This window comes from Neopelma chrysocephalum, unplaced genomic scaffold, assembly GCF_003984885.1.
Source record: "Neopelma chrysocephalum unplaced genomic scaffold, ASM398488v2 Primary Assembly neopelma1_147, whole genome shotgun sequence".
Lineage (NCBI taxonomy): Eukaryota > Metazoa > Chordata > Aves > Passeriformes > Pipridae > Neopelma > Neopelma chrysocephalum.
In genome coordinates this window covers 14,331,562-14,352,264 of record NW_020897809.1, presented here as the reverse complement: position 1 = coordinate 14,352,264, position 20,703 = coordinate 14,331,562, and the positions used below count along the sequence as shown (strand labels likewise).

General features: G+C 48.7%; 1 protein-coding gene and 1 long non-coding RNA gene across 2 annotated transcripts in view; one reads left to right on the top strand and one right to left on the bottom strand.

Moving 5' to 3' along the window:
• Nucleotides 1-465: 465 nt before the first annotated feature.
• On the bottom strand, nt 466-13,262 carry LOC113976089. Its single transcript, XR_003536988.1, has 2 exons — nt 1,666-13,262; nt 466-828 (listed from the first exon to the last, which is right to left on the bottom strand). It is a non-coding gene; the product is annotated as an uncharacterized LOC113976089 (long non-coding RNA).
• Nucleotides 13,263-13,636: 374 nt separating this feature from the next.
• RYBP (RING1 and YY1 binding protein) overlaps nt 13,637-20,703 on the top strand; it is a 43,248-nt gene continuing 36,181 nt past the window's right edge. Inside the window, exons 1-2 of the mRNA XM_027700771.1 lie at nt 13,637-13,860; nt 14,672-14,797. Of these exons, the coding sequence (XP_027556572.1) occupies nt 13,829-13,860; nt 14,672-14,797 (158 nt within the window). The 5' untranslated portion in view covers nt 13,637-13,828. The remainder of the gene's footprint in view (nt 13,861-14,671; nt 14,798-20,703) is intronic.

Here is a 20,703-nt window from a genome sequence, read left to right as displayed (position 1 = left end):
AGGGATCCAGACCAGCCCCTGCCTTCGCCACCCTCCCAAAGCACAGGCAGGGCTGTGGGTTGGAGCAGATGTGCCTGCTCTGCCATGCCTGCCATCCCCATGGACAGCTGCCACACTGTGGCACCTTCCAGCCAAAGCCATGGGACTTGGCCATGGGCTTGTCTGCCACGTGGCGCTGCCTTTCCCAGCTCCAGAAAATGTGGAGCTGCCAGACCTCGCCAGCTGGAGGAAAGGGAAGGATGGGGAGCGCTGCCTTCCTTATCTGCGGGGCCAGATTGTGAGCAGCTGTGGGCAGATAAAGAGCGATGGAGATCGGCTGGAGGAAGGCGTTTGCTTCCCCTGCAAAGCAAGCTCTCTCTCCCTTTTCCCAGTATACTCTGGCAGCAGCCAGGCTGCCTTCTGGGCAGGGAATCTTCTCTGCTGCAGGGGTAAGAGCAAGGGGATGGATGGTGTAAGAGCAGGAACTTGAGTGACTGATTTCAGTTTATTTGCAGGCTACTGCTTTATCTCGCCCTGTCGGGGCTGCTGCTGCATCCTGTCACCTGGGATGGATGTCCCCCAGCACAGTGTCCAGGCTTGGCCACAGGGTTTGCTCTGGTATTGGAATGTTCTTTCATAGGTAGGCTCTGTCTCGCTGTCATGTCCTATACAGCATTAATTGCAATATGATATTTCTTACCCCTTCCAATGTACCTTCCATTTTGGGCGAGTTCCATGTTTTTGTGCTGTTTTAATAATTTCCAGCAAGTGCCTTTGTTTTGCAGCCTCAGATAGTTTCATGCACATGTTCACTGTGGTCTCTTGCAGTTCACTTCAGTCTTGTAATTCCTGAGCGATCGCAAGGAATCAAGTCATTTAGAGGAACTGCCTAGAAAGGGATTAATCGCAACCAGACCTCGTTAAAATCCCGTTGCCACACCAATTCCCCACACTTACAGAACCTGACCACAGTGTGAAAATTGATATTTATGCTGAGGAGTGTCAATGCACTGCCTGTGCACCGTTCCCTGAGTTACTGTCCTCTGGGCTTTGAACTCTGGGGATGCAAGTGAGATGTGCTGCTCAATTTCCAAGCCCCCAAAAATGAAATAACTGCCCACCTGGGCCCTTTGGCACCAAATGTGATCAGCACATTAATACCAATGGATTCTGTTGGATGATCAGCCTGCAGCTTTAAGTTGTTGCCTGATTTCTTGCAGCCCAGTTCCTGCACACTTATTGAACTGGATGAAAACAGTAGAAGAACAGCCAGATTTTGTGATAGAAATTGAAAATCTGCTGCTGGGAGTAACTTAATTTTAAGTTCACTCCTTTTGGCCTGTGGTCTCCCTCCATCCTGCTGGCTAATGGGGGACAGCCTTGGTGCACTGGTGACAGATTTCCAAGGAGTCCACAACCATTGGGGAGAGGCAATGTGACCCTCCTGGGGAGCTCCTGGGGACCAGTCTTTTCCCTGGGCATCACATCCCACAGCTGGTTGAAGAGAGCTCCTTCCCAAAGGCCTGGGATGGGTTTCAGAGTTTGTTGAAAATGATAAAAATCTCTCTTAGCTACCAGGATTGTGACGCAACAAAATAGAAATTTTTGTGATATTCTCTACAGTGGAAAAACTCTGCAAAAGAAGTGTCTGCTGGCTTTGGAAGTAGCTTGCTCCAATACTCTTACCAGATGGCCGGCGGCTCCCAGCGAGTGGCTGGTCTGTACTTGCAACCCTTTAGCTCCCGTGGAGACCTGAGTGTTTTGTTAGGAAAGAGCAAGTTCTGCCCGAGACAGTGGCCGTGGCCTCTGGGGCTTGCAGGGTGCAGGAAGGGAGAGTGGGAGCCCAACACTCCACACCTGGCAGGGCACAGGCTGCCCAGCCTCATGCAGTACCCGAGGCATTGGCATGGCATTTATACTCTGCAGCTCTTCCATGGGATGCTGCTGTGGCCTGGGTGGAGCATCTTGCTGAAAAGGATGCCAAGGGACACACACTGGAGCAGAGGCAATGGGAGCTGAGAATTCTGATGATTGTGATGTGACCAGTAATGGATCTGTTAACGTAGTCTGTGCAACTAGGGAAGACAGGTTTATTTCTGTACCTCTCAGGAGACAGGCTGAAGCTATTATAAAGTTATTAAGCTATTATTATACACAGGTATTAAGGCTGAATGAAGAAGTCAAGCGATTTGAGGGTGTATGAAAGAGAAACCTCAGGGGTGTGCAGAAGACAGAGGAAGAGATGGTGAGGCATTTATAGTGGGAAGGGGCTGGTTTAGCTGTGGGATCAACCAAAGCTAGAGAAGATAAACCGTTAGTCACCTCTGAGCTCTTGACAAGGTGTGTAAACCATTTCCTTCTGCCATCTGGCTGATTTGTGAGGATTCCTACAGGGAGGTGAGCCCAAGAGCTGGCCCTGTGCTGAGGACACACTACTCACCAGATCACTAAATGCTGTTGTGCTCTGCAGTGTGAGCAGAGACCAGCCAAGCTCCAAAACTCAGAGAAAAGCCCACCTGGGGCTGCACTTGTTATTGGCCTCTGCAAAAATTCTGTCCTAGTCTGCAAAGCTTGTGTTTTTTGGTGTGAGGAAGTATGCAAAGTCTTTAAGGTCTGAATTCAAATAGCCAGCTGGAGGACGTAAGCTTGGTGAGAAAGGAGGATGCTAGGTGGAGCTGGCATGTGGAGAGGATGCCTCAAAACCCAGTGTGGGTGGTGTCTTGGATCCACTCAGAGCTCAGAAACTCTAAACACAGTGGGATATAGCAGCTGGATCTTTTTCCAGCAATCTGAGCATCCACCACAGGGAGCAGAGCCAGGGCTGTGACACACGAGTGCAAAATGTTAGTCAGAAAGGACAAATGGAATGTGAAAAACCACCAGAAACTCCCAAAGTGGGTCAAATTCCTTGATGCATCTAACAATAGCTGTAGGACGGGAAGGACAGGGTCGACTGGGTTGCGTGCCCTCCTGTGCCTCCTAAAACTTGGGCTCAGCTGTGGGCCTGACTCCGTCGCGGTGCAATTCAAAGCAGGTGGCTGGAATCGTGGAAGCCACAGGCTCCAGCTCTGCCTCCTCCACCCGGGGCCTGCCTGGCATAATATTATCTTCACGCCTGAGCGAGGAGGACTTGGCTTATTAAACTTGCAAACCTGCCTCACGCTCGCCCTCGGGTATTCAGGGCTGACGGGTCTCTGGGGCAGGATGCTCTAATGCTACTTTTACGCCACGTCTACCGCAACGAGGCCTCCTTAATTGGCTTGTGGTTCCCACCAGCACTGCCAGCAAAGAGCAAGCGATGGAGAAAAATCTGCCAGCACCACAGCTCCCGCTCGGTGTTGGTGCATCATTAGCTCACATGTTGTCTCTCTCCCCAAAGACAAACACGCTGCGTAGCCAAAGAGGTCTGCGGGGAGGATGCGCTGCAAAATCCAAGCACGAGAAGTGGAGGGGGGGCAGAGGCAGTTCTCATCCATGACACATTCCCCTGCCCGGTCTGGTTTCTCCCCTCCACTGAATCCCTGCAGTGAAATTTCCTTTTTTTTTTCCCCCTCTCTGTTTTTAAAAGAACAGCCCCCCCCTTCCCTGCTTTAATCACTTTAAAACAACCCCAGAGGAGCGAGACTTGGGTAAATAAATGTGGGAACCAGGGGAGTTCTTGAACTGTTAAAAAAAATCAATATAAATCAGAGTAACCTTGCCCTGATGTCTTCCTTATCACCTCTGAAGCTCTACCTGCCTTTGTCTAACAACAATCTCAGTTAATTAGATAATTAATCTAATTATCTAATTAGGTGGAATCACTAATAGCTATTCCACCTAATTAGGCCAGTGGCTGTATCTCAGCAGTGGTGGTTCACTCTTTCTGGCTAACCCTGCACCTTCTGCCTGAAACCAGGCTCTGACACAATTCAAGCTCTTTGTTTGCTTTAACCAAAACCACCTGGAAACAGTTTTTCATTTTTTTACTCAGGCTTTCCTTGAATGAAAGCAAGGTGGCCAGTTGGAAAGTAGAAAAGGAAGCTCTCAGACGATTAATTTTTTTAGCAATGGATGCAGGAAGCTCTTCATTGTTTTAATTCATTCTCCTGATGTAAGATTAATTTTAGCTCTGAACACAACAACCTGTTATGAATTGATCCTAGGAAAGCATATTGCTCTGAGGTTGGGGAAACAACATAAGTAGCTTTTTCCCCCCTTTATTTGGACAAGTCCAGCTAACTCATGGCTGCAGTCCTTCCCTGCAGAAACACGGGTTGTTCTCTTGCTGCAGCTTTCCCAATCTGTCCTATGTGTGACAGCATGAGGGAGCTGGCCAGAATTAAAACCAGCCTAAGGTCTTTGGTTCCCCTGGCAGCAGGGTCCCACTGCTCATCTCTGCAGGGATGCTGTGGTTTGCAGCACCACCACGCTGGTTTTGGACCAGTCATGGCAGCACCTCTGTCCCCTCAGGAGCTGTAGGTGCCTTTGGGGCTGCAGAGCCACCATACGGCACTCATGAGTTTATTTTCCCCTTAATGCCTAAATTGGATTTAAGGGCATCTTTGTACATTCCAAAACAAATCAGCAGCTGTCTGCAAACCAGGCAGCCAGACTTGGCCCTGAGAAGAGATCGATGTGCTCACGCTTTGCACCCAGAGCTCTGCTTTCTCAGGATCCCACCTTGGGCACCAGCCTAAGCACAGGAAAAGCCATTCAACATCTGAGCAGTCAGGAATTCAGGCTCTTCCTGTCCTAGGAATGTTTAGTGGCTCACACCATCACTATCCACTGCTGGAGAGCCTTCCTGGAGCCCCTCACACCTACAGCCACAGCAGGCACCACTTGGTGCAGCACTCAGGGAAGGAGGCACTGGACTTGGATTCAGAGTCCCTGGGAACCCTCGTTGGAGTCCAGATGAGGTGAAATGGCCGGGTAGGTTCTGCAACAGCATTTCTGATGTAGACCCCTTCTCTCACCTGGAAATGCTTCCTTCCTGTAGTGGTCCCAGGTTAATCTGCTGCAATAGCATCCAGACCTATGATCTGGTTCTGGGGAGAGTCCTGCTCCTGCCTACATCCTCCTGCATGACTGGAATGATGGGCAACACGTGAATCTATGGCTTTTCATTTTGCTTTCTCTGTATTTGATTTGCTTAGGGTTTTTTTGTTTGTTTTATTTAATATGTATATATAACTGAAGCACCATAAAATGTCTCTGTGGGGTAGTTTGATTTTTCTTTAAAAAAAGAGTTATATATAATATATATATATATTTTTGAACTGCTTGAAGCAAAGTTGTCTTGGCATTCTCATTTTGAAACCCCCACATTGAGGTGTTTATTACAGCGTCATTTAGTTAGAAAATTCACATTTAGTTGAAACTTGGCAAATGTTTTTTGGCTTGAAGCAAGTTTTCTTTTGAAGGAGTTTACTATTAAGTGTTTAAGGTGTTTTTTTTTTCCTTTCTCTCAATTTTTCTTTTGAAAAAGCAACACCTTCCAGAACTGGGTTCAGAAGCAGAAGGCCAGCTCTGCAGCAAGTGTGAAAGCTGCGAGTCGAGCACAGAGCTGCAGCCATTCATGCTTTTTTCTGACATCTGTTAAGGGAATGAGAGGAAGGGAATTCGGCTGTGCTCTACGAGAAAAGAGGCTTTTCTGTTGTTGTTGTTGTTGTTGTTTTGGTGAGTCTTGAGTAGCTGCACTCCCACCAGATGCCAGTGATCCTAACGCCAGCTGCACAGAGCACAGCATCTCTGACTGCCTGGAGCTGGTCCCTTCACGTCCCCCAGAGCGAGCCAGATTTGCTGTACCTGGAAGAAAATTGAGTGTGCAGCAGGCTTGTTGCTGCTCTGTGACTTAGATGTGTATTGAACAACAACATTCCTGGCAGGGGCTGGGATCATGTTGTTACAGTTCCACTGGAGTAAACGCAGTCAGTGCTGATCTGGTTTGTGCTGTGGCCTCAATATCAATGACGCAGTCAGTGCTTTATACTCACAAGCTTTTCCTCTTCTTCAGGTGTGCAGAGCCATTTTTTTTAACGTGAGGACATGCAGGTAGATAACTAGGTTTATATAACCTGTGCAAGCAAGCTGCACATCCCACAGAGCCAGGAGCAGGAGTCACCTACACGGTCCTCTATTGGACAGCAAGGCTTTCTTCATCCCTGCCCTGCAGGGAGAACCCTCTACGAGGCTGAAGGAGTGTGTGCACAGAGCTCTTGTGGGGAGGCTCTTCCACATGCCATATTTCCATGTGCCAGGGTGGGTGTGCGAGGAACAGCCCAGAAAATGGCATTTGGCACCAGGGGGAAGGGGCTGTTGCTGCCCAGGGGAGCCCAGTGTTGCTGCCAACCTCCTCTGCCCCTTTTCAGCCTGCAAACTGTGGGGTGGGTGAGGATGAGGATGGGCAGAGCAGGCAGACAGACCTCAGGCAGCTCGTCAGTGGGACCAGCCTTAGTGGCCTTGTGTCTACATACAGAGGTGGACACACATCTCCAGAGAGAGACAGGACCTCCCTGCTGCCTGAGCCTGTTTCTAGACCTAAACCCAAAAGGGATGTCTTCTGAGATTATGAAATATTGTAGACAGGGCTGAGGGTTGGGTTTTTTTCCCCAGTTTCAAGAAGCAGGCAGAAGTGGGAGTACCAAAGTCTCGAGTGAGCCTGCTTTCTCTGGCTCTACCTTGCAAACTCGGGAAGTTTGAGGAGATCTGATAATCACTCTTACCCTTGCTTATTTATCAGCTTAGTCTCCACCCAAGGGTGTTCCCAGTGCCCTACCTGAGCTGGCTTTGCTCACACCACCGTGCTGGCTGGCTGCCACAGCAGTGCTCACTGTGATAGGGCAAACCAGCATTGGTACTTTTGGTCCTGTGCTTCCGGTGCTTTTTTAAATATTTTCCTCTGCTGTTGAAGTCGCCACAACAAAATTGTGTTTGTGCTGTGAAGATGCCAGCTGGTTACCACCATTTTGTATCACAGATAGAACAATTTCACTGTAATATTTAAGATACCTGTCTGGAATACCTGTGGTTGGACAAGTGTGGATTTGGCTTTATCTGTGCTGGGGCTTTTTAGCCCCTTCCACAACACATAATTCACTTAGGTGATTGAATTGCAATGTTGATTTTCTCCTCCCCCCCGTTCATGTCACCCTACTTTTTTTCTAAATATTTTATTAGGTGTTATTTTTTGACACTGTGCTCCCATGCATCATTGCTATGCAGATGTTACACAGATCTATTGACCATCTTCCACTTGCTGTGTTTCACTGGTCTGTTCAGCAGCTTTGTGTCTTTCCTCATCGCAGGCTTCAACACTCTACAAACAGCATGGACCTAGAAGATCAAGGTGCTTTTTCCTGGTTGCCAGCATCTAGCCCAAAGGGGGAGGCAGATTTGGAGACAGTGCTTGTTTCTATGGATAATAATCAATAAGACCCATTAGGGAGACAAGTACATACATCACTAAACTTTGACCTCTGCTCTCCAGAGCAGTCCCAAGATGCCTATTCATATGCTGGTGACATCCAGATTGCGCTGTTGCAAAAGCCTCTTTGCTTGGGAAGGGATTACAGATTTAAATCGTGCAGCCTTTGCTATCTGCAGAGTACAGCGTGCAGGATGCTTAGCTACAGCCTCTAGTTTTTGTTGGCTTTCTTTTCTACTCAGCCAGTTTTACATTCAACGCTGTTGCACGCTGAGTGTTTTATGCCTCTCTACCTTTCAGGCTGTTTTTTACTCCAGTCTGTCTGGCATTTTAAGGGTTTACAGACCCTGGAGATTCTTGGCACTGGCTGTTGCTTGCATATTGCTCCTCATCTTTCAGATCCTTTTTCTCCTACGTTGCTCTTCGGCGGGCTGTTTCTGATAGAAAGGTTTTGGCTCGCTGTTTGAAGTTCCTGATAGTCGGCATTTGATCACTTGCTAATTCAGTTCTAAAACTTTTTTCCAAAGAAACCATGAAACACTATCTAAAAATAGATTAAAAGGAAAAAAAAAAAGGAAAACTTTAAAAATACCCTTATTTTGCTGAATACAGGAAGTTTTAAGTTTTCTGGGAGGAAAAAAAACCACATACCAAATTTAGAAGCAAATCGGAAATCCCTGGGTGTTTGAGAAATCCATTTCTAGGCACAAGAGCTGGATGAAGAGTTTTCTTCTCTCTGTACCTCTCCCCTTCCCTTGAGAGAACATCTACTGAAATCTGTTGGCTGGGAATGAGTCAGATGAGATTATTTGGTGTGGGTGGGTGAGGAAGGAAAATCAGGACTCTGGTGACAGCAGTGGGATCTGACCTCAGTGGGATCACAGGGGCAGGAGGGACTATGTGAGCTGCTCCGCTGACTCCTTCTGTAAGTGATCAAAGTCCATCTTTACATTGAGTGCCTTTGCTCCTCCCACTGCAAAGCTGTTTCTGTTCCTTGTTCCTCTGAAGGTTAGAAACAGATGTCTAGTTTCCAGCCCACATGTCCAGCATGGATCAGTTGTGCTCTTCATTCTTGTCTGCTGGCTCTTTTGTTGCTGCAATGCGCTGCCTCCTTCCCCAGTGTATTTTAGAGTGGTCATATCTCCTCTCAGCCTCTGTTTCCTTAGGCTGAGCAAGTTGAGTTTGTAGAGATTCCTCTCATAAAATAGGCTTTTTGTCCCTCTTACCATCCTAGAAACTCTTCTCCACGCTTGAATGCATTTTTTTTTCATCTGGAGAACTGTCTGGAGAATTCCAACAAGGTCTTGCCTGTGCACTGTTCAGTGGCATTAAATGCTTCCCTGTCTCTATTCATTGGTACTTCTGATAACCCCTGCTTGACATTGGCCTTTTCAGGAGGTAAGTCACACCAGTGGCACAAAAACACCTCTGAGAGAGCTCTTGTCCCTCCTGGGTGCCACACCAATGAGCTTCTGCTTGAAGTGAGAAGGTTTGATTACAAGCACCCAGCTGTCAAAGTCGGTAACACCGTATTTCATCCCATTTCCATTTTGCTCTCTCAAAGTTATTCTCTTCTTCCACTGTGCTTCTCATTTTCAGGTTATAAGCACAATCCTTCCTTTTCCTAATGGGGTCACTAAAGAAAATATCAAGTAATGCTCATCCCAAGGTGGTTTTATGAGGGCCTCTACCAATGATCTTCTCTCCAGCTCCTCCTTGCTCAATCCCTTGCCCACTTTGCTACGCTTGTGCTCCCAGCACAGCTAAAAATATCCCATCTGACCCTGCATCCAACTCTTTACTGAAGTCTGGAAAATGGAACACTGTGTGATAACTTTTCCTTATCATTTGTTTCTCTCCCACAATTATCAGTGAAGTCTCTGAGTGTCCCTGTATTAGTCCAAGATGCTTGTTAATTCAGGACGTTTTTCTGGAGCGTGCATAAATCTCCGTGGTGCACCAGGGCCATCCATCAGCCAGCTCTGTGTTTACACAATCCCTAGCACAACGCTTTTCCCCAAAAGCTTATGAACTCAGCCTGGGCCACATATTCAAAGATGTTGTCAAGTGCTAAGTGAGACTTCCAAGAGTAGTTTCCTCTTGACTTCTCCCTGACATTGGCATCCGAAGCCGACGGCAGTTAACGCTGTGCTTTGAAAGCAAGAGAGGGTGCAGTTTGTTGGCCACCAGTGCCCCTGGGCTTTCTGGTTTGGTGTTTTATTTTGTGGTGAAGACTTCCAGGCTTCTGAGCACAGGCTCCTGCCTTCCTTGCCAAGGATGCTCGTATGTATGGCAAACATTATGCTGCTTTGTGTGAAGTCTGACAGCTTTCACACAGCCTCTTTTTCTTCCACCCCTGGGTAGCTTCTCCTCATCCTGGAAACCTGGGGAGGCTAAACACATTTAATCCTCTTCAGGAGGACATGGGCAGAATGAATGCTGGCTATTAAGGTGCTCCTGTGTAGCTGGTTCACCATTTCTACCCTCAATTGCTAATTTCCCTTTCTACCCACTTCTACTAAAAGGTGCTAATTGTGTGATGGATACTCAACTTCCCTGACCCACAGAGCAGCAGCATCACTTCTGATCCTTTTAGCTCCAGCTAAACTAATAGAGGGATCTGTGTCCTGAGCCTGATTCCAACTCCTATGTAAGAAATTCCCTACTAAATCCACAGAAAAGTAATTTCCTAGTGGTTAGACTTTGGGCTGTTCAGGGCAGCAGTCACTTCTGAGAAGTTACGCACATCTGATGCAAAATTACAAAAATGTGTGTTTACCACAGTGACCAAGGGGGCTGAGAAGCTCAAGTTAATATTTACATTTGGCATTGAACCCTATGCACAAATACTGACTTTGGCTGGGTGTAGCACCCCAGTTTATTTTAAAATCCTTTTATGTCGGTGGTCCAGGTGTGGGGAATTACCCCTGCACTCTTGGCACTCCAGGTTTTGGAGGTCTCACCGCGCTGAAGAGGCTCCTAATAGGGTGCTAAGCTCAGGAGTGCATCTCCGAGCATCCCTGGCCAGCTGCTCTGTGGATGTTACGGACTGATGGACTGTCAGTTTGGACTGTTGTCTGTTTTCAGGGCTGAAACAGGGAAGCAGAAATAGCTGTGATGCTGTTGGGGTGAGGGGGATGTTGAGCTGGTGCGGAAGGGTAATGATGCTCCATCTATCTCATCCCAGTATCTCCATAGCTGACATGAAAAGGGTGTACTGAAGTCATTTGCTCCAGAGCTCCAGAGCTCCCAGCACAGGCTGTGTCACCCAGATTTGTCCAAGAGGTTTGTGCCCTATCTCCCAGCCCCCTGAGCCTGCCTGCCCTACCTGTCATGCACTGGAAGCATCTGCAACCAGTGTCTCTTTACAAGGTTTTTGTCATTAAAAATACACATGGTGAGGGAAGGGGAGAGGTGGAAAGAAGTGGGTTAACAGGATCCTCTTGAGAGTGTTCTCAAATAAGCACACATTTGGCATAAATGAGAAAGTGGCATCTTCTGGATGCAAGGGTAGGAATTCCTTCAGGTGGATTTACCACCAGCTGAACATCACTGTGGAGTTCAAAATATTTAGCTGGAATAAGTTTGGTTTGAAAGCTTGTGCCGTAGATTCCTGTGTGAGCCTAGAAATTTAGAAATTTACTCTTTTTCAGTCCAGCTTGCTGGAGTTAAGGAGAAGTGCTAAATAACTTGCTCAAGGCTGCCTTGTGAGGACATGAGAGCCCAAACTCCATTAAAAATCCCCAAATGCTCAGTGGGATGTGCTGCCTGTGAATTTTGAGGGCAGCAGGATAACTCACTGTGTGAAAGAAATACCCCAGCCAGGCACTTGTCATTTAGTTTGACTGTCTTTTTAGCCCTGACTGCTGCCAGTGGTTTCTGCCTTGGTGTGTTGGTGTCTGGAGGGGTCAGCAGGGAAGTGCTGCAGCATCCCAAAACCTTTGACTGGATCAGCCCACCAATGGCCACAATACTCCTGCAGGAGCCCTCCATGAAGAAAGAGACACCAAACTGTGGCTCCAAGGGTGTTTATTATACTGGGAATGCTCACCTCCCAATGGATGTACGTATTGAATGAAATCACGCTCTGCTTGGGTTGCCAAGTTTTTAACATGTGACTTTGAAAGCGTCATTTGCTGAGGAAGGAAGGTTTCCAGTGGAAGTTGATAATGAAGGATATAGTAGGTTTTTGGAAAGAAAACAACTTTTGCTATGAAAACAGCAACGCTGAAACTTTTTTGAGGAGATAAATTGCTTTCTAAAAATGGGCCACAGCTCCTTGGTGTTTCCACAATATTTTACTCTGTGCCTGTGGTGGTTGTTGCTCTGCTTAACACAACAATGTGGAGGTAAGAGAAGCACCTGTGGCAGAAAACAGGAGATGGACCAGGAGCATCTCCTGAGTCAAAATTTCAGTGCTTTCTGCCTTTCTCTTCTTCTTCTCAGGTTCTTCTCCACTGATCTTGTCCCCAAACACAGTGTATTCTTGTCCCCTTAAGCACCATTGCCATGAAGTTCTGGCAGCAACTGCACACCAGGTCTCTGTGCTTACCAGACCCCACAAGCACTGCTGAGCTCCTGTTCCCACACAGATTCCCAAAGCAAACGTTACTGCTATAATCTAAAAGAGCAAAAAATGTTTGGAAAACAGCAGATGCAATGGGAAAATGACACTTCCTACATGTGATAATTGTGCAACCTTAACTCTGCCCTTGGAGTGTGTCTGCGTCTTGCTTTATTGTTCAAGGAACTTGTGTGGCTTAGAAAAAAGTCATTGGAAGTCTGTTTGGAAATTAAAGTAGTTGGTGGAGGTGCCAGCATGGGTTAAACTACCTGTGTGGGGATGAGGGGGCTGGATAGAGTAAGTGGATTACATGCAGCTATTAAATATGGGAGGTGAGTCTGTCAGCATGGTTTCACCGTTAAAATGGGCATCGGTGGATGGGAAAAACCCTCTGTGGCTCGTGCACGAGTCCAGATTACTAAAGCTGCAATGCACAAACCATCGTTGTGTTGCCTCCTACCATGGTAAGTGCCTATCCTGCGCCTTAAGCCGCTTATGTTGGTTTGCTTTTTAGTAACAATTTGCTTTATTTTTTCCTTTGTATTCAGCCATAGGTCAGCTCTGCTCAGACTGTCTCCACACACACCCTGCAGCCCCGCTCACCACGCTCTCAGGTACAGCCCTGTCTGGGCTGTGCCTTGCCTGTGGATGGGTTTTGCTCCTCACTGGTGGGAGCTGTTAGCTTGGCTTAGTTGCCACTGAGAAACTGAGAAAGCATGGTGAAAAAACGTCTGCCCTGCAAGGCGTGTGGCCGAACCAACTTTTGTCTTTACCCATCGCTCCTTGCCCTGTCCTCTCTCAGGCTGTTGGTGGTCCCCAAATCCTCCATCCACCAATGCTGAGGAACTGTCCCTGAGTGAAAGGGGGTCAGCAATGACGGTGACAGCTCATCCTTGGCATGTCCAGCCTGCCATCCCAGCGCTTCCACAGGCCCCAGCGGGGAACCTCGGGGCAGAACTGCTGCTTTTGGGAAATGCCACCTTTTGGGAAATGCCACTTTTCACCACCTTAGGAGTTTTGCAGAACCACAGCTCGTGCTTGGTGGAGTCGACAGGTCACTGAGGGATTTGCGGGAACGTTTCTGGGAGCAGCACCACGGCAGCGCTGCGGGCCAGTGACCTGACCCCGGGCGGGAAGGAAACTCGTGAAGGTGGCGGCCGAGGCACCCGTGAGGGCAGCGGGGGCCCGGCCCCGAGGTCAGGGCACGGAGCAGGAGTTGGCTCCTGCTGCCCGGCCCCTCCGATACTCCCAGTGCAGGCACCGGGCGGGCGAGCCGGGTCTGGCCGCCCTTCCCCTCACGGAGCCGTCCCCCGCCGGGACCCGCCGCCCTTCAGGCAGGACGGGTCCCGCCCGCAGCCGCCCCGCGGCGGGGGCTCAGCCCCGCTCCCCCGGGGACGGGCGGACGGCGAGTCCCGCGAGGGGGAAGGGAAGGAAAAGAAGGGGCCACCGCGGGCTGCGCGGAGCCGGAGCGCTCCCGTCGCGGCGGGGTCCCAGAGCGAGGGGGGGGGCAGCGGCCCGGGGGGCTCTGGGCCGGGGCGGGGGTGGGACCCGCCGGGGGCGGCGCGGGGGGCGCTCCCGGCTCCCTCCCCGGCAGGGCCGGCGGCGGGGCCGCCCCCATTGGCCGCGGCGCGGCGGCAGCTCCGCCCGCCGGAGCGGCGCGGCGCGGGGAGGGAGAGAGGGAGGAGGAGGAGGAGGAGGGAGGGCACCGGGCTGCGCTGCGCTGCTAGTCCGGAGCGGAGCCTGGCAGCGGCAGGAGCGGCGGCGCGGGGTGCGCAGCAGCCGGAGCCTGCTGGACGGAGGCAGCCCCGTCCCCCCCCCCCCGCTCCTCCCTCCCCTCGCCTCTTTCTTTGTGCGCAGGGCAGGGGCGGCCCCGATCCATGGTCATGGGCGACAAGAAGAGCCCGACCAGGTGAGCGGGGGCGCGGGGGCGGGCGGGGAGAGGCGGTAAGATGGAGGGAGCGCGGCGGGGCCGCCCCGGCCGCTGCCCCGGCCCCGGCCGAGGGGATGGCGGCGGGTAGGCCCTGGCTGGCGGCCGCCGGCGTGTGCTCGGCCGCGGCGGGGGGGAGGCGGCGAGGGGCGCCTAAGATGGAGGGAGCGAACGGGGAGGGGGCGGCGAGCCCGCGCCGCCCCGCCAGGTACGGGGGGGGGGGTGCGGGCGGGGAGGGAGCGAGGGAGGCTCCTAAGATGGAGGGAGCGTGGAAGGGCAGCGGGAGGAGGAGGAGTGCCGGTGTCTCCCAGCCTGCCGCCGGTGCCAGGGCTGGTGCGGTGCGAGCGCAGCCATGGCGGCTCCCCTCGCACTCCCCGCTCCGCGCACTCGCCGCTCCCAGACAAAGGGAGGTTTAACAAGGTGGAGGAGGGAACGCGCCTCCCAGCCCGCAAACTCGCCCACCCACCCACCCTCCCGCCGCGGGCGGGGGGGACGCGGGCGGCCCGGCCCGGCGCGGTTCGGCCCGGCGGGGCCGGGGCGGAGCGCGGCGCCCCCCGCACCTCTCCGGGCCCGGCCCCGCTCCGTGTTTGTCGGCTGCTCCCGGCCCCGGGGGAGAGCGGCGGTGCGAGCAGGCGCTGGGTTTCGGGGCTCTGTAACATGGTTTCTCATGTGTGTGTTTTCTTTTTCTCCTCCTCCTCCTCCTCCTCTCCCTCCTCCCTCCCGCCGCCTTTCTCCTCCTCCCCAAACACACACGTACACACACACGCTTCCCCTCTCCCTCCCCCTCCTCAAGGCCGAAAAGGCAAGCCAAACCTGCAGCCGATGAAGGCTTTTGGGATTGTAGCGTGTGCACCTTCAGGAACAGCGCCGAAGCCTTCAAATGCAGCATCTGCGATGTCAGGAAAGGCACCTCCACAAGGTACGTCCGCGCCTTCCGACGCGGCTTTTGCTCCGCGCTGGGCTGCGCCGACTTGTTGATTTTTTTCGCTGTTGCCTGCGTATCGGCCGGTTGCATCCCCCCTTCCCCTCGGTGCAGCCCCTTCTATCCCTGTTCACGAGCTTGTGGATTTTAAAAATTCTCCTTCGAGCGTTTAATTGGAGCTGGAAGACATGTTTCGCGGATGTGGCAGCAACCTGGAATCTTTTTGTTGTTCTGTGTTTTTTTTGTTGCTGGAGATCCACAGCCACGCACTCTATGGTTTGGGGCAGATGGTTTTCTGTGGTTTGGGTGCGGGTTTACCCGTGTTTTTTACGGGAGTAGAATTGATTGAGGATTAGGGAGAGAGAAAGGAAACGGCTGAAACTAAAGATGCCATGAGAACAACAACTCCCTCCCTGAGATGTTGATCTCTCCGTGACTGTTGTCATCAGAAAGGAATCGGCTTTGTGCTCAGTGTGGGAATGGTGCGGATTTCTGAAAGCTTTAGCTGTCAGGTCTCTGTGATTGCCTTGCGCTGAGTAACTGTGGAGGTCTGTGAGATGGTGAAACTAACGTACAGTGCTTAATTTAATCTCAAAAAAAAAGCCCCAAAACTTGCTCTCTCCCAGTTAAGAGGTTCACAAAGTTTGTCCTGGAGGTATCAGGTGGCGCTAAAACAGGCGTGCGGTGCTCTGATTTTTCTGTCTTTTTGTGGTTTGTTTCTACCATGTTGATTCCTGATTTTGTTCATATTGTGCCTTCCAAATTTGAATTCCCATTGCTGTGCTCTGCCAAGGAAACAGTCCGTAAGGTTTCCATTGTGAAAGGCGTGGTGTTCTTTGAGTGCAGCTGTGTATTGAGGTGCTCTCATCAGCAGGCTGTTTGCATGACTTGGCTGTCTTGGCTTGATTGACAGAGGAGGTGAAAGCTTGTTGGGTTGTTATTGTTCGCACTGTTCTTTAGACAAAGTGAAGTGCCTACATTTTTAATGGGCAGCGTGTTTTCGGGCTATTGAAACTCTGAGTTACAGTAACAGTAGTTACTGTAGTGCTTCACGGTGTGTTTTATGGTGCACGACGGGCTACAAGTATCTCTGTGCTTTTTACAAATTGTACGGAGGTGTTGAACTTAAACCAGTTGTAAGTAGCGTAGTTGGAGCATGAATAAGGTCGAGCTTCTGGGACAGTAGCGTTCTGTGCTGCTTCTTGACTCGTCCAGCCTCACTTTGGGTGCCAACTAAACCTCCCCAGCACGCTTGATTCCTGTGGGTCTCTGTTTCCTTGGCTTCCCCGTTGGCTCAGGTAAAACGTGTTGATCCTGCAGTCTCCTGGTCTGTAGCTGTGCTACTACAGAGCAGAGCCGAGCAGTCCCCACACGCTCCCGCGGCCTCACGTCAAGCATGTGCCTGGGTGTTGGTGGGAGGAGAGCCTTAATGAGATGTAGGAGCCCATATGGGATGGATCTTGTATCAGACACTATTATTTTCATTGGCCACCATGCTGCTGTTCATTTGGAGAGCAGCAGCTTGCTCTCACGTGCCCTTGCTTTTTTTCTTTTTTTTTTTTTTTAATGATAATTTTCAAACTGTTTGTTGAGGTAGTAGGATGTTTTGTCTTTTAAAGAGCCATTAAGAGGGATAGCAGTCGATGATTTCAGGTTAAGAGCTGTAGCCTTACTTGCAGATGTGATCCTCGGGTCTAGAACATTGTAATTCTGTTTAGCTTTTAATGGACCCTTATGAATGGCTTCTAATTTTAATTCATTTAATTCATCAGCTTTCTATTCATTTTTTGGTGCTTTTTAAATTGCTTTTGTTTGTAGAATTTGAGAAAGTATTTAAAATATTCAATGGCCTATCATGTCGTCTTGCATATTTGTATAATTTATGAATAAATACAACAGAAAGCAGAAGTGATTGAGTGTTGTGAGGGAGCATTGTGTGTTGGGAAATCCTGGGAGGTCAGAGCTATTTGTGGTGTTACTTTGAATGTTATAGTATGTGACGTGCAAGTCACTGCTGGGGAAATTCTTCAGAATTTTTTAAATAAATGACTGATGTAAAGATACTTAATGAGTTATGATTGATAATCTATTACTTGAAATATAAGGTGTCTGATGAGCTTGACTTTTAAGTTGCAATTTGACAAGTTGATGACACTTCCACAGTTAAAACTGCCTTGCTTCATTGTGACTTTCTTCAGTAACACTTATGGAAATTTATCAAACTCACTTTAAAGAAAAGCCTCAACCAAGTAGTGAAAGGCATGGTGAGGCAACTGGTTTTCATCAAATTATTGTGTGCAATTACAGTATGCCCAGGGTTTTTTTATGATCTGGTATGACCTACTTCCCCCCTCCCTCCACTCTGAAGCCAGTTATTTGTTGTGGAATTTACTTTGGCTGATAAATTTTCTCTGATTTAAGAACTAGTGAGGCCCTTAGCTAATTCTCACCGTGTGTATATTTTTTCAGACTTGATATGATCTGTTGGCGTGTGGGAGGGGTGGCTGGCAGCAGTTAGAAGTTTTATTTTCTCAGATCCAACTATCCCCTTTCCCTAGGACCTCATAAAAGGAGCTTCAAACACAGTTTCAGAGTTGACCTGCCAAGTCAAAATCATTGTAGAGGCTAAACAGTTAAATTGTGCCAGAGTAGTTTTTCAAGGAGCTGTTTATAAATATTTCAGGTGCACTTTTAAATAAAAATTAGGTCAAATCCGTCTCTGAAGAATTGGGAGTTGTCATGCACAGATTACATTAAACCTGTGGCACTTACTTGAATACTGGATTTGTTACAGTATGTCACTGACTCCCTTTCCTCAACCTGATTCTTGCTATTTTATGGTTAAACTTTTATTACTTGCTATTTAAGCAAGTATGTTGAGTTTTTCTACTGTTTTCCTTTTGTGAGGATCATGCCAAAGATACAGGCTGTGTTCAACTCAGCTGAACCCAACGCTCAGCTGGACGAGGAGATGATTTTAGCGGCTGGCTTGGGAGTGAGCAGTGGGAAGGTGTTTGCTGGGCTATACAATGCTTTTTTTCCTTTCCTGGAGATTTTTGGACTGGTGTTACGGCACAGGGAACTGGTGCTGGTCACCCCTTGTATCCTGCAGCTCTTCTGGTGGTTTTCTTTGGTGTAGCAACACCAGCTCCTGCACACAGGAGAAGGCTTGAATTAAAACTTGTGCTGGGAAGTTTGCTCCACATGTTCCTTTCCAATATCCATTCCTGCTTCTAACACGGAAGGAAAGTTTACTTTGGACTTCCTAAGACTGTGAGGGCAGGATTTGGCCTCGTATTTCCCATTATGGGGAGCTGTGAGTTCTTATTTGAGGGTAGGTGATGGGTCCCTGTTTTTGTTTGGTTTTCCTAATGGTATTCTTGCTCCTCTTCGCCTTTGGTTCTTTGATAGTTTACATATGTTGTGTTCCTGTACACCTCTTGTAACCTCTTCTCTCCTCCCAGACATGGCTGTGAAGTGTTTCTCCATGGGATTGTTTTCAGGCATCATGGTGAAGGAGAATATTTGCTCCCTCCTGATTTCAGAGATACTGTTTTCTGAAACTTTCCTGTGGGATAAATAGGCAAGCAGTGTGATGTGGTGGAGCTTCTCTGATGTTAATTTTGCTCTAACTTTAGGATAAGTGCTTTCCTTGTCTGAACTCCACGTCCTTTTATCATGAATGTGCCTTGAGTACAGAGAAATACACTTAAAGTCAGTGGAACATGTGAAAGCAACAACTGGATGTCTGTCATGCAAATTAATAAAACAATGGGAGTTTAAAGTACAAAATTAATAAGTTGTAGAGTGTGTGTGTCCTCTGCAAGGTGTACACTTAATAAGCATTTCTGTTTTGTTTGTTGCTAATACCTGTATGCCTGAAGTGCCTGGTTTGGAGTTTCCACCAAGTGATGTGAATATACACTTCATTGTGGAGCGCTGAAAGAGTAATGTCAGTACTGCTTCACCCTTTTGCCATCCTTATTTTTGAGAGGAGGCCAAGCTGAAACTGTTAATCATAATTCTAAAATGAGTATTCTCTTGTGTGGAACAGGTGTCACAGATACTGGCCTTTGTTCCCCTTCAGTTCTCCAGAAAATTCCTTTGCATGTTTGCAGGATCTAAGCTAGCGCCTTGAGGGATGCAAACTACTGTCCGTGTCACCATGGAAAAGTATTCTCTTGTTCTGCATCCAAGCTGGGCTGACCAGAATAGGCACCAGATAGTTCTGCTATTCCTGGAATGAGGAATCAGGCTTATGATCCTGACCTTCCTACAACTACTACATGCCCTGCTTATTTGCCATGTGTTTGCAGAACTGTTCTTCTGAAAGTGCTTGCTTTGGTGTGGGGCTGTGCTGTGCTGGAAGCAAAGTGGTTTACTTAGGTTCTTTCAAGTTAGACAGCTTTCACCTGCATTAAGGTGGGTTTTCTTTAACATTAGAACTGGCCTTTAAGTGGCTTAATTTCTATAAAAATGCAGTATGTAACTCATCTGGAAAAAGCTGTTGTGGAAGGGATGTTGGTGCCTTTACTCTGGAATACTTGTTTTACTATTTGGCTGTTTCGATCTCTGGTTAAATCATCCCTGGTTTTCCCATCGATCGCTGCAGTTAAATGGCTGTTGGATCGGGTGGAGGGAAGCGTGGTCAGTACCAGCCTGGAGCTCTGCCAGTGTTCCACCAGGCCATCCACATCCTGAGGATGTGTCCCCTCAGGGACTGCTGTGCTGGTGATGGAGAGTGCAGTGTAACTCTGCCTAGATAGTTCTGAGTGCTGGAATGCACAATACCTGTTAGCAAAATGTTTGCCCACATGTCAGGAGTTCTTGAGATCTCTGTTGTCTCATACCTTGTTTACCCACACTGCCTACAAGTAAGTGGCTGTTACTTTGGAGTACTTTTGCTAAGTCTGGCAAAGCCACCAGGGCAGAGGAGCCAAGGCCAGAAGCAAACAGCATTTGACAAGAGAGAGCTGATGGTTCGCAGCAAACCCTCAGTTCTGGGGCTGTGGTTTGACCACACACTAAGTTTGTGACTTGTATTGCAGGACCCCAGCTGTCTCAACCATGTGCCTTGGAGTATTGATCCATTATGAACTGACTACTGGTACAGATTCATGCTACACTTATTTTTTAAGCTGGCAGGGAGTTAGTGAGGCTTCATCTGAGCAGATGAAGCTGTTCAGCTTCAGATGAGCTATTACGTGGTGCAAGCATAACCCTGGTGTAAGATCTGTGTCTTGTACTTCAGCTGTTTGAAAGAAGTGAGAGTTGTGTCCTGATTTGCTCTTTGCAGTGTTTGGCTCTGGCATTAATGATCTCATTACCATCACCCCAGGATTTCTCTTAGATCTCAGCACCTCTGGGAAATCATTCTCAGCAGGGAAGGTCTTCGGTATTGACGTGCAGCACCAAGGCAATACCCCTCTGCTACGGTTGTCAGATTTGGGTACCTGAGGTGCTGTTGGTGACAAATGCAGTAGGGAAGTGTGGTGGTTCCTGTGATCACTTTGCTTCTACCACTTCTTTTCCCCAACTGTCCTATTAAGGAATAATTGCTGTATCTGTTGTTTTCCTGGTTTTATTAGGACAAAAAGATCTTTTTGCTAAAATAAGTAGTAAAATCTTCAGCATGGATAAGGGGTGCTTATAATATTTATGTGGACTACCCGTTTGGGTTAAATAATTGTGGGTGGTAGGATTTAATGTCAATCTCTGATTTCTCTTGGAGACTCTCAAAAGATCTAGTGGATAAACTGCAACACTGAGCATGTTAATATATCACTGATAATATGCAGTGTGGATATTATTCATTTTTCCCTTCCTCCATCAACTGCTTTCTTGGGAGACAGGAATCTAAATCAAAGTATGTATGTGCATGTAGGAGGAGAGGGCATGCAACT